This window comes from Cyanistes caeruleus, chromosome 11, assembly GCF_971803275.1.
Source record: "Cyanistes caeruleus chromosome 11, bCyaCae1.hap1.1, whole genome shotgun sequence".
Taxonomy (NCBI): domain Eukaryota; kingdom Metazoa; phylum Chordata; class Aves; order Passeriformes; family Paridae; genus Cyanistes; species Cyanistes caeruleus.
In genome coordinates, this window is record NC_141711.1 from 12,341,297 (window position 1) to 12,353,599 (window position 12,303).

Below are 12,303 nucleotides of genomic sequence, written 5' to 3' on the forward strand. Positions count from 1 at the left end.
AAATGATGAGTATGTGTGTTTGACATATATGAACTTATGAACAGTGATTTATACCTTTCATTCAAGTACTTGAATATTCTTATTTATAGCAATCATAGTTTAAAATGTAGCTTTGCAATATAAATGCATAACTGTGGATAAGAGAGAAGTTGATGCAAAGCCATGACAATATAAAAGAGTAGCTTAATAAGCAACCTCTGTTAAGATATCTGGTCAACATGAAGTAGTCTGGAACACTTGAAATTGTGATATAACCAGTTTCAAAATGACCTTTTGTCTCCTAGGGCTTAAAGGGTTATTATGATACACTTCAGCTTCAACTTAATGATATTGTAGAGCTGGTAAGAGGAAAACTCTCAAAGCAAACCAGGACTACACTGGGTGCCTTGGTTACTATTGATGTTCATGCTAGAGATGTCATAAAGGAAATGATTGGAAGTGGTAATTATATTTCAAGACATTTTTCTTAACACCTAGTTAATGAAAAATCATTAACACATCAAATTTTACTGCGTAAACAGTACAGTACTAAGATGGGTTTATGCGTATTTGGCTACAAGTATCAACATTAATAATTTCAAAGCTGTTTTAAATTTAACCCTAATAGAAGATCCAGCTACGTACAACATCTTTTATGATTGCTGTCAACTCTTTTTTTGTCAGGTGTGCAGAGTGAAACAGACTTTCAGTGGCTTGCACAGCTGCGCTATTATTGGCAGAACGAGAACGTTCGTGTGTGCATCATTAACTGCAATGTGAAATATGCCTACGAGTACCTTGGGAACTCCCCACGCCTGGTGATCACTCCTCTCACAGACAGGTGTTACCGCACCCTGGTATGAGCTTCCTCCTGGGGTACTGCAAATTGCATTTACTGTGCTATACTATAGCTTACACTGTTCAGTGCAGGCATCCTTTTAGGACTTTCAGACCTATCCTTTAGGGCTTATCTGCTATTTCTGCTAGAATCAGGTTTTTTTCACAGAATGTTGACGTGAAAATCCCTCATAACAACAGATCTGGACAGCCCACCAACCTGACTGAAATATTTGTGTGTTCTTCTGTTGTGGATATACTTTTTTAAATTACACAGGAAAGACAATATTTGATTACTGTATAGATTATGAGAATGCAATCTGCTTATCTGGTGTTCTGTGGCTGCTAAGTTAAGTGGAGAGGGACTGGCTTTTGATCACACTGTTCCTAAGACTAATACAAGTTTGGCAACTCTGCTCTTGGCAGAGGTGTTTATTATTGTACTGGTTTATCCTCAGCAAACCTGACAACTGGAAGTTACCCAAGTCATCTCAGATACAGTTTTTCTCATTATCAGTTACTGCAGTCTCTTTGCTGGAGTATGATCTTAAGTTTTTCTAGGCACTCATAGTGTGGCTGTAGCTGACGTTTGGTATCTCAGTCAAAACATCAAGGTACATTGATGTGAGAGGGTGATGCAGCTGGTAGTCTGTTTTGGTTTTAAACTCACAAACCTTGAATCAGAGCACAGCAGGTGGAAGCCTGGCATTCTGGCAAGTAGAAGTCTTGTCCTTTGCCCACCAAGGTCTTAATAAAGTATTCCCAGAACTTGTCAGATGCAGCCCTGTAACTGTAGATTGGACTGTTTGAAGTCTGTAACTTTTTGTTTTCTGTCAGATTTTCTCCTACTTCAGTAGAATATAGGAGAGAATATGGAATGGTCAATGGAAGGCACATACATCAAAGGGGGATGGTGTGGGAAAGAAAAGAGGAAAAAAGTATATTAAAGGACAGAGAGAGAAAAGAGTAGCAACAAGTAACTGCAACAAATCTAACTTGAAAGGTGTATCTAAACAGAACTGAAAGACTAGGTATAATAAAGTGTGAGTAACCAACCATGGTCATGATGATAATAAAACTAAGCCCTCTGTTACAGTCAAAATTAAATTCTCTTACATATTTTTGCCAGCTGTAAGTACCTTTCAGATTTTTTTAATTAGTAAAACCAGAATTTTTATGTTAGATAAAATAAGTGTACAACACTATCAAGTGCAATTTAATTTTATCGTTTTCATTCAGAAGAATTTCGTATGAATGAGGTACAAATAATTTCCATAAACTATTTCTGTGCTTAGATTGGAGCCTTTTATTTAAACCTCGGTGGTGCCCCAGAGGGTCCAGCAGGAACAGGTAAAACAGAGACCACCAAAGATTTGGCTAAAGCTCTTGCTGTTCAGTGTGTTGTCTTTAACTGCTCTGATGGCCTTGATTACCTGGCAATGGGAAAGGTAAATAAAAAATAAATATATGTTGTATTTTATTTTTAGCATGGATATTTTAGGGTCCCTATTTTGCAGACACAAATAAATGTGGCACCTGTGGTCTGCTACCCTTGGATGCCATATGCTATTCTCTACATGTTTCATTTTCTGTGCTTTACGAAAGCCTATTAAGTTGCTAATTAAAACATGAAAGAAACAAGAGTTCATGGGATTGGGTTCTTGTGAAGTAGCTTGCTTTAGAATCAAAAACTTTATTCTTCAGTAGATCACTGATCTGTCAACTAAACAGGTTTAAGCATTATTACTGTAATTGTATTTTTTGAATCTAATTAATCTTCCAACATTATAGTCTTAGTTTCCTTTGAATCCTCTAAGGCTCTGTTAGCAATGTTATTGGTTTCTTTCTTCATTTTCAGTTTTTCAAGGGTTTGGCTTCATCTGGTGCCTGGGCATGTTTTGATGAATTCAATCGCATTGAACTGGAAGTGCTGTCTGTAGTGGCACAGCAGATCCTTTGCATCCAAAGAGCCATACAGATAAAGCTAGAAACATTTAATTTTGAAGGAACTGAGCTAAAGCTTAATCCCAACTGCTTTATAGCAATTACTATGAATCCAGGTTATGCAGGACGTTCTGAACTTCCAGATAATCTGAAGGTAAAATAATGCAGCTGTGACCTTTGCAATGGTTGTTTTGACCAGATGAGTTGTTTTAATGAGGAGGCTTATCTAAGTGAAAGCAGAGATAGTGCAGCATGAGGAGCACACCAACTGCAGATTTCTTAAAGAAAGGAAGTGCATTCTCTCACCTGCTGTGGGACCATGCTTTCCTTCCTTACTGCTGGATGTATCTGTGCAAGAGGCAAATTGCATTCTTGAGACAGTGCAGCAGGAATAGAGCTGTGGGGGACAGTGTCTCTTCTGCACTGCATTGTACATTAAGATGGGTATTTGTGGTAGCTCACTTAGGTTAACTTCCTAGGGAGTCATAAGGTGCAAATATTGATAATTCTGTTTTATGGTGGGATGTATACTGTAACAGTTCTGAATTGCTTTCCATTCCTAAATTAATTAGTTACATGAAGATACTATTTTGCGTATGTATTTCAGGTTCTTTTCCGAACAGTAGCCATGATGGTTCCAAACTACGCTCTGATAGCAGAAATTTCCCTCTATTCATATGGATTTTTGAATGCTAAGTCACTGTCAGTGAAGATAGTCATGACCTACAGGCTTTGTTCAGAACAGCTTTCCTCTCAGTATCACTATGACTATGGCATGCGGGCAGTCAAAGCTGTGCTGGTGGCTGCAGGGAATCTAAAGTTAAAATTTCCCACAGAAGATGAAGATATATTGGTGAGTTCCTGAGGGAATATTTGTTCAAGGAGTTTCATAGATACCTGGAGTTCTGAAGGCAGGTCCAGCACATATACTCACATCACTGTTTTGTAGTTTGTGAAATGAAGATAATAAAATACATGCTGTATTTTCTGGGGCTATGATGATGATTGCATGGTTGGGCTTAACTTCTTACCAAAGGCCCCATTTAATGAATTCATCTTTGTTACATACTAGGTTATTTTAATTGCTGAACACCATATGCTCTGCCTCTTAATAAGAACAGTAAAATGCATATTATGCATATTTGTTTCTTCTAGCTTCTTAGATCAATTAAAGATGTGAATGAGCCCAAATTTTTGTCACATGATATACCTCTGTTCATGGGTATAACCAGTGATTTATTTCCTGGAATCAAGCTTCCTGAGGCAGACTACAATGTAAGTACTCTTCTAATTTTTTCTTGGTCATAATCCTTGTTGGTTGTTTTGTGGTGATTTGCTTTTTCATCAGGTGGAATAAATACAGGGAGGTATATCAAGATGAGCAAAACTGCTGAGTGTTTGCAATGAAACTTTGTAACAAAGGACATTCTTTTATCTGCTGAATATAATCCGCATCTGAGTTCCCTTACATGCAGAAGGGTTGTGCATTACAGACTGGAAATCAACCTGTACATTAACCAAGTTTTTGGTTTTCTGATTTCTTTCCTAATTTTTGGACATAATTAAGTGAGATGAAGGTTTGTGCTTGTATTTTATTTTTAGCATCACTTAAAGCAATCTCTGTAGGAGAATGATTGGAAAGGATGAGTATGTTGGAAAAACAAAACCGACTTTTAAGCTTTCAGTAAATACTATGACCTTGAAAAGAGTGTATGGTTCTGAAGAACACTTCTGGTTTCCTAATATGCCTTCTCATCTAGACAAAAATTGTAGTTAAATCCTGTTCTAGCACATGAACTACAGAAGTGGGAATTTTTTCCTCCAGGAAGTTTGCTATATTCTAGCTATTGCTATTTCAGTTATTAATTAATTTGAAACCCTTTCTGATGAACATAAACTCTTCTATTATTGTGCAGGACACTAATTTAAATTGTGGCAAGAATAAGATTATGATTTGTTTTGATTTTAGGATTTTCTGGAATGTGGCAATGAATGTTGTGCTCGACATAATGTCCAGCCTGTACAAACTTTTATGCAGAAAATGATACAGACATATGAAATGATGATTGTTAGACACGGGTAAGGTTCTCATCACTGCGCTGTCCATTGTAATTCTGACTTATACTGTAGCATTTATATGAAGTTATAGAAGGTTTTGAGGATGGCATAATATTCCTCTTTGTTCTAGTCAACAGCTTTGGAACAGCTGAATACTGATGCTGCTTTTGCATGTCCCAAAATTCTTGTGGATTATGTCTGAGGAATTGTACTCTTCCTGATATCAGAAGCACTTGCACAAATATAATGATTTGAGGTGCTGATATCAGTATGGTGAAAAGTTAGGACTGTAAAAGCTTATTTGTATTAAACTATTAGTTGTCAGATCTGTGCCATTTTATTCCTAGCTTTCATTACAGAATAGCAACTGGGTGGAGGAAATACATACAATGTGACATTAGCCATATGATGATTAATATTCACCTCATTAATTAATCTTCTCTGTAAGATTGTGCAATCAGATTTGCATGTGCAAATAAAGTGGGTTTGTGGAAAGGAATTTCTTATATTCAAAGAAAATTTGCTTACCTTGCTTTTTGAAAATTAGGTGAAAATTAAGCATATGCTTGATACCTTTGGCCATCATGTGATGTGTAAAAGTCTAAATTTCAAGATAAATTTATTAATAGCAGATTTTTTTTTTCATATCCAACAGCTTCATGCTGGTGGGGGAGTCATTTTCTGGGAAGACCAAAGTTCTACATGTATTGGCAGATACACTGTCTCTTATGAAAGAGCGTGGTTATGGTGAAGAAGAAAAAGTCATTTATAGAACTGTGAATCCAAAATCAATCACTATGGGCCAACTTTTTGGGCAGTTTGATCTGGTATCCCATGAGGTAATGTATGTGTAAAAAATAATGTTTCCAGTGTATTATGTGTCTGTTATTATGGATAGTAAACTCTTGAATTCATAATTTTATGATTTTAAACACAGATGAGAACACAATTGTAAATTTTACTTTAACTAATACTTTTGTGGCCTGTTTTTAATTAGTATTAAAAAAAACACAGTACCATATGTTTATGCAGTTAAATAGGTTTGAATATGAAAAAAAAGCAATACCATTTTGAAGCTCATTGTCCTCTTATAGTTGCATCCATGCTTTGAAATCATATAAAACATAATTGTATTCATTTTTCTATCTGTTTTTATCTAGTATAATCAAAGAAATGAAAAAGCTCTCTAGAAAAATCTATGAACTCATGGGTTCCCAAGTGTGAAACATAGGTTTGGAGAAGGAATGATATCAAATAGTAAATGTGAAATACTGAAACTTAGGGTGACTCTGTAGAGAAACAGATGCAAGACAGGGCAGAAGCGTTTCTAAGTTTTAGTAAATTGAATTGCTGGTCTTTTTTGTCTATTTTTTCAAGTGAAAATGTTTGTTTTTTTTAAAATTTGCTGTTATAAACCCTCAGTGATACTCCAAAGTTACGTGCTGCTCTCTGCAGCACGAGAGGAGAACAGAGAGGGACTATGGAAAACAAAGAGAAGGGTTTCTGTGGCTGGCAGCTCAGTTTGAACTCTGTGTTCTTTGTCTCACTCCCCATTGCCATGTCCCCACCTGTCAGTGGACAGACGGGGTTGTCGCTACAACCTTCAGGGAATTCGCCTTGTCCGAGACTCCCGAGCGCAAATGGGTCATCTTCGATGGCCCCATCGATACTCTGTGGATAGAGAGCATGAACACCGTTCTGGATGACAACAAAAAGGTACCAATCAGTGAAAAAAATGCCTGAATAAAATTATGTGACATTTTGAAAATATTCTTCTGTGCATCAGACCACAAATACAAACTGTAGTGCCTGACTTTTGAAAAGACCAAGTGCAAAATGACGTTGGCGGCAAGACATGAACTTTTTTTTTTTAGTGTTTTTTGTCTGGGGTTTTTTTGCTTTTGTTTGTTTGCATTGGAGTCATAATCACAATATCAACTCATTGCTGAAAACATGAATTATGTAGTATTTCCTTAATGCCATAAAGTAATTTTCTAATATAAATAATTGAAATTTAAATATCAGAGGTTACAAGTAATTAGATATTATAAACCCCATTATTTCTAAGACTGCACAAACTTAGATTTTAGATTTTTAGACACTTGTATTTCAAGATAATCCCAAGACACAAAGGTTTGCATTTTCAAAATAATGGCTTCTGAAGTCAGAATTGTAACACCACTTTAGTAAATGAACCCTAGGAATCTCAAAGCAAATATAAAAATTAGAGACTACATTTGAACTTTTAATTTCTGGATGATAATGTGTCAAAATACTCAAACTGGACTCTTTTGTATGAAAGGGTAATGTGTCTCCAGCTGGAATGCTTCAGTATTAGCAACAATAGTTGCTGATATCTTTTGTCTTTTCTTCTTGCTATCTTTTCATTATCCTGTCATATACAAGATTGATTGTAATGAACCTACTGGTAGCTTACTATGGAGTACTATGGTTTAAGAGAGGAATTGAGTTAAAACTTAATAAGAATCTATTGCTACAAGTGGTTAAACATTTTATGTGGTTGATTTTTTTTTTTTACTTTACTTTGCTTTTACTTGGTTTTGCCAATTTTCATATAGAACTCCCTTGTGATAGGAAGTGTAATTTAATACTATTTTTTTTTCTAATCTTGCATGTTACTTTTTATCTTTCAAGCTTTGTTTGATGAGTGGGGAAGTCATCCAGATGTCCCCTCAGATGACTCTTATTTTTGAAACGATGGATCTTTCCCAGGCATCTGTAAGTTTTCTATTTAATGAAAATATAAAAGAAAATGCAGTCTATTAAATGCACAATAAAATTAGTTTACCATTTTTCCTTAGCCTGCCACAGTCAGTCGTTGTGGCATGATTTATTTGGAACCTTCTCAGCTGGGCTGGAGGCCACTTGTTACGTCTTGGCTGAGTAAACTGCCTGAACCACTGAACTCAGAGGAACATCAAGATCTTCTGCAGGCACTTTTTGATTGGTTGGTGCCACCAGCATTAAGAGTCCGTCAGAAACAGTGCAAGGTATTTTTTTCCATTTTTTCCTGCAGTAGTTAGTGGCCATTTCCATTCTGTTACACTTGGTAGGAGGTGACTGTTCTCTCATGACATGCACAGTTAGAATGAATATGGGGCTCTTGGGACCAGTTTGAAGAGTTAAAATGAAAATATCAGCTAAGGCTTGAAACTTGATCATAGTTTTCATCTTCTTATTTTCAAAAGTAAAGTAAGTATTTAAAATACTAATTAAAATGTTTTCCCAAGAGAATTTTGTATTTTTTTTTTATTTAAAGATGTCATGTTGCTTAAGGAAGTACTTTTTTAAGTTTTAGAGGAAATGTGTATTTCCTTGCAAGCTCAGTGTAACAGCACTTAGAATTTTGCTCATATTTTGCTGTAGTTACTTCTGTGGGGTTTAGGATGTTTTACTGTAGTGTTCACATGGTAGCCATGAGCATGGTTAACAAGCTAAAGGTCTTGGCATTGCAATGATTGTGGAGGGCAAATGATCTTTTGAGTAAAAGTCAGTGTAAACCTTGCCTTCTAGTATGTGTTCAGGATTAGCTAGTGATCTAACTGTTTTAGCATTTTATCTCCAAAAATAAATTAAGTGAACACCTAACATATGACATCCAACCTTTTGAATCTCTTAGGAACTGGTACCTACAAGTGATATCAATGTTGTAGTAGCTCTCACACGGATTTTTGAAATGTTGATTTGTCCAGCTGTGCAAGAGGATCCTACAAACAAAAGCATCCGTGCCTGGATTATGGTTGGTTTTTTAACATGGAGCAAAATATATATTTGTTTCTCTATATGCTGGTTTTCAAAACAGTTTTACTAATCCAAATAACTTTAATTTGTGCATAAGAGACACGTGAAACAATTTTACTACCTCCTTGCACTCTCCCCCCATACTCAGATGAGATGGAAGTTTTACAAGTGACAAATATGATTAAAAAATTTACTCTTTTTCCAATTAAATGGGATGGTGGTTTTATTAAATGTGCTTTTTAAGTAATCAAGAAGTTAGTTAAAGCAGAGGGTCTTCTTTCTCTTAAAGGAAATAAATATTCATACAATACTGATTGCTTTGTTTGTTTGAGCAAAATTTCTATGTGAGAGGGTTTTCTGACAGTTGTATTAGTTGGATCCTCTAACTGACCTTATATGATTATTCTTATGAAAAACTGTAGAAAATAGAATGTGAAAGTAGTTATTTAAAATTAAATTAGAAAATTCCTAGGTCCTGGTTTGTCATTAGAACTCTACTCAGGCTTTGTCATGTGACATACTGCTGTAGTCAGTGGCCTTTATATTTTGTTCTCTCTCTTTCTGTCCTTGAGTAAGATTGTATGTGTACTCTGTCTACAGTCAGATTTCTAAATTTCTTTAGGCAAGGGGTATGCAAGGGCAGTTGCTAACATCTCTCTGGTTAACAATATTTTTTAGAATCGTGTTTGTTAATCAGACTGTACAAGGTTCATGTAATGTGTCAATTTATGAGACAGTTACTAGTTTTCTTGCCTTTGCAGGGTTGTTTTGCTTTTGCCACAATCTGGTCCATTGGTGGAACTTGTGATGGTGACAGCAGGACAATTTTTGATAATTTCTTGAGGGAAACTTTGTCTGGGAAATCTGAAACAAATCCTGTACCAGAGAACTTGGGAACATGGGAGTGTCCCTTAGAAGAGAAAGGCTTGGTCTATGACTACGTGTATAAGGTAAGATTGAGTTCTGCATCCACTGAATAGATTCTTACAGTCCTAATAGAAGGAAAATGCAGCCGGGTGGGTATTTTAACTTTACAAAGCATGTTGGATGTTGTAGAGTATTGGTTGTATTAAATCCCACAAATACATTTTTCATTTATTTTTCAAATACCAGAGTACTGACCAATTTTTAAGTAAAATACGAAGATGTACATTTCAGTTATATTTGTAATACTGCCACTGTATATTTCTTCTGTAACCCAAGCTTAGTTGGCAGATTCAAATCTGCGTTTGTACAGAAGGGAATGTGGACTATTCAGAAGGAAAGTAGAATATTAAGCCCATAGGTAGTTTGTGTTAGAATTTTTGTTTATAGCACCTGTTAGACTGTTCTTCTCTGGTTTTTTTGTTGTGGTTTTCTCTATGTGTGAGTTTTCTGTTTGTTCAGTGAAAACAAAGTTTTTAAGAAAATAAAGGAGTCTAAGTTTAGGTATGTACTTTAATTCTTTATTAGTGAGATAAAGCAAACTAAATGTGTGAACTTTTGAAATCTCACGTATTCATTATTTTATTAATATCCATTGCTTTTTCAAAAGTGAAGTAGTAGAGAAAACCCTTCATACATATAACATCAATCTTTTTTACATCTGTGTTTCTTCCTAGCTCAAAGGCAATGCAGGTTGGGCTCACTGGAATGAATTCATTGAACAAATCAGTTACGGTGATACAAACATGAAGATTCAAGATATTATAGTCCCAACTATGGATACCGTTCGCTATACCTATTTGCTAGACCTGTTCATTAATCATGGAAAGTAAGTTGCTTCACTACAAATTTCTGAAGTGAAATTTGATCATAGGTAGAAATAGCTCTTATTTATTTTCTTTCGAGTTCATTGTTTTTATCAAACCCTCTGTTTATTTGACCTTTTAAAACAGACATTTACTACAAACAAAAAAATTTACCCAAAAGTCTGGTTTTAGTTTTTTTGTGAAACCTTACTGCAGTCTAACTTCAGTATTTACAGTCTGATGATGCTCTTAGGACAGCCCAAAAATTGTTGCACTTTCTTTCTACTTTGGCAATTAAATACGTATTTTAGGATTTTTTCTTTGATTAATCCTATCAAAAACATCTATATTAGCCATGATCAGATTATATAAGAGAATGAAATAAAAATTACCTCAGATTCCCAGGCTGAAAGCTCTATGAAGTTTGAATTAATGAAAGACATATCAGGAGAAATTTAACTCCCATGTGTGTTTGTATACTCCAACACCAGTAGAATGAATGTTTATTTCTCCTACCATTTTCTTCATAGTGGAAGCAAACTAAAATTGAGAGAGGGTTTAATAAATGCCTTAGAACACTTTAGTTTCTTCTTTAGGCGAGTAATGTTTTTAGAGGTAGAAGAAGGGCAAGTTAGGGCAGTTCTAGCTGCTTTTAGTATACAGTATTAGATTTCTGCAGTCTGTGTGCTTTATTTCTGTCTTTGTGAAGACCACTGCTTCTAGTGGGACCAACAGGAACTGGGAAATCTGTGTATGTCAAAGACAAGTTAATGAACAACTTGGAAAAGGAGCGCTACTTGCCCTTCTTCATTAATTTTTCAGCTCGAACCAGTGCCAATCAGACTCAGGTTAGTAGAACAGATTATTTTGGTCTCCAGGAGATAGTAGACATGAATATGTAATCTGTGTTCTGAATGATCCTTTTTGCATTGCAGAACATTATTATGGCCAGGCTGGACAAGAGGCGCAAAGGAGTTTTTGGCCCTCCAATGGGGAAAAAGTGCATTATTTTTGTAGATGATATGAATATGCCTGCTTTGGAGAAGTATGGGGCACAGCCTCCTATAGAACTTTTAAGACAGTTCTTTGACCATGGATTTTGGTAATAATTTGAAATACTACTGAAATTTTCTGTTGCTGTATTTCCTGTTACACCTTGAATTTTATTTTTGAAACTTTTTTGAAGTGGTTTGTAAATGTTAAGGCAGATTTAATTTATATAAAAATAAATTCTTTAAAGTTGAAGCACTTCTATATTACTCTCTAAGAACTTCTCAGTTTAGGAAATTCATGATCAAATTCATTTTGAGTGTTTTAGAATGTTCTGTTGCTGAACTTCAGCAGTTAGTTAAAAAAAAGGATTAATTTCCACCTTGATTATTTTATTTTTTTTCCAGTGCAGTTTCTTGTCCTTTTTCTTTCTCTTCCTCCTTAGAGTGAGTTGGCAGTTTTCTGTACATATCTATGTATATGCAGTTATATAAAACTCTTTTTATTTCTTATGTTGGTTTCCCCTGTTATCCATATTTCTATTAGTCACTACATTTTTTTTTTTAGCAAGATATCAAAATTATTTTTTTTTTAATTCACAGTGAAATCAGATCTGATAATAGTTATGAAATAAGTTGAAAGTCTTCCCTGCTTTTGAGGTTTTTTGCTTTGCTTATATTGGAAGATTGGAACAAGTGTTTTCCTGAGTCTGGATCATTCTATGATTCCAGGCACTTTTCAAATACAGTTACTCTTGTGATTCCAGGTGCTGCTCAAATATGTGTTGCTCTTCAATAGAGTTAATATATCTTGACACATTACAGTTTTAATACTCAAAATTTCACATCAGGTTTTATGGAATGCAATTTAAACAAATAATCTTTCTTTTGGGCCAGAAAATTATATGTTAAGATTAACTGGTGCAATTAAAGGACTAGTTTTTGGTTTTTTGTTTGTTAGGCAGGAGAAGTTGCTTTTTTAAGAAAGATAAAGTATGTCGAAA

General features: G+C 35.1%; 1 protein-coding gene across 8 annotated transcripts in view; it reads left to right on the forward strand.

Annotated features, from left to right (window-relative positions):
• Window positions 1–12,303, forward strand: part of DNAH12 (dynein axonemal heavy chain 12) — a 57,999-nt gene that overhangs the window by 18,821 nt on the left and 26,875 nt on the right. For all 8 annotated transcript variants that reach the window (XR_015275135.1, XR_015275132.1, XR_015275133.1 and 5 more), the window contains 16 exons: window positions 285–441; window positions 664–836; window positions 2,112–2,264; window positions 2,675–2,914; window positions 3,368–3,613; window positions 3,916–4,035; window positions 4,730–4,839; window positions 5,474–5,657; window positions 6,394–6,534; window positions 7,474–7,557; window positions 7,641–7,829; window positions 8,459–8,578; window positions 9,342–9,530; window positions 10,182–10,333; window positions 11,020–11,158; window positions 11,246–11,412. Coding sequence is in view for 4 of the 8 variants with exons in the window: in XM_086846779.1 (XP_086702905.1) it covers window positions 285–441; window positions 664–836; window positions 2,112–2,264; window positions 2,675–2,914; window positions 3,368–3,613; window positions 3,916–4,035; window positions 4,730–4,839; window positions 5,474–5,657; window positions 6,394–6,534; window positions 7,474–7,557; window positions 7,641–7,829; window positions 8,459–8,578; window positions 9,342–9,530; window positions 10,182–10,333; window positions 11,020–11,158; window positions 11,246–11,412 (2,564 nt within the window). In the remaining 4 variants the exon portion in view is untranslated. The remainder of the gene's footprint in view (window positions 1–284; window positions 442–663; window positions 837–2,111; window positions 2,265–2,674; window positions 2,915–3,367; window positions 3,614–3,915; window positions 4,036–4,729; window positions 4,840–5,473; window positions 5,658–6,393; window positions 6,535–7,473; window positions 7,558–7,640; window positions 7,830–8,458; window positions 8,579–9,341; window positions 9,531–10,181; window positions 10,334–11,019; window positions 11,159–11,245; window positions 11,413–12,303) is intronic.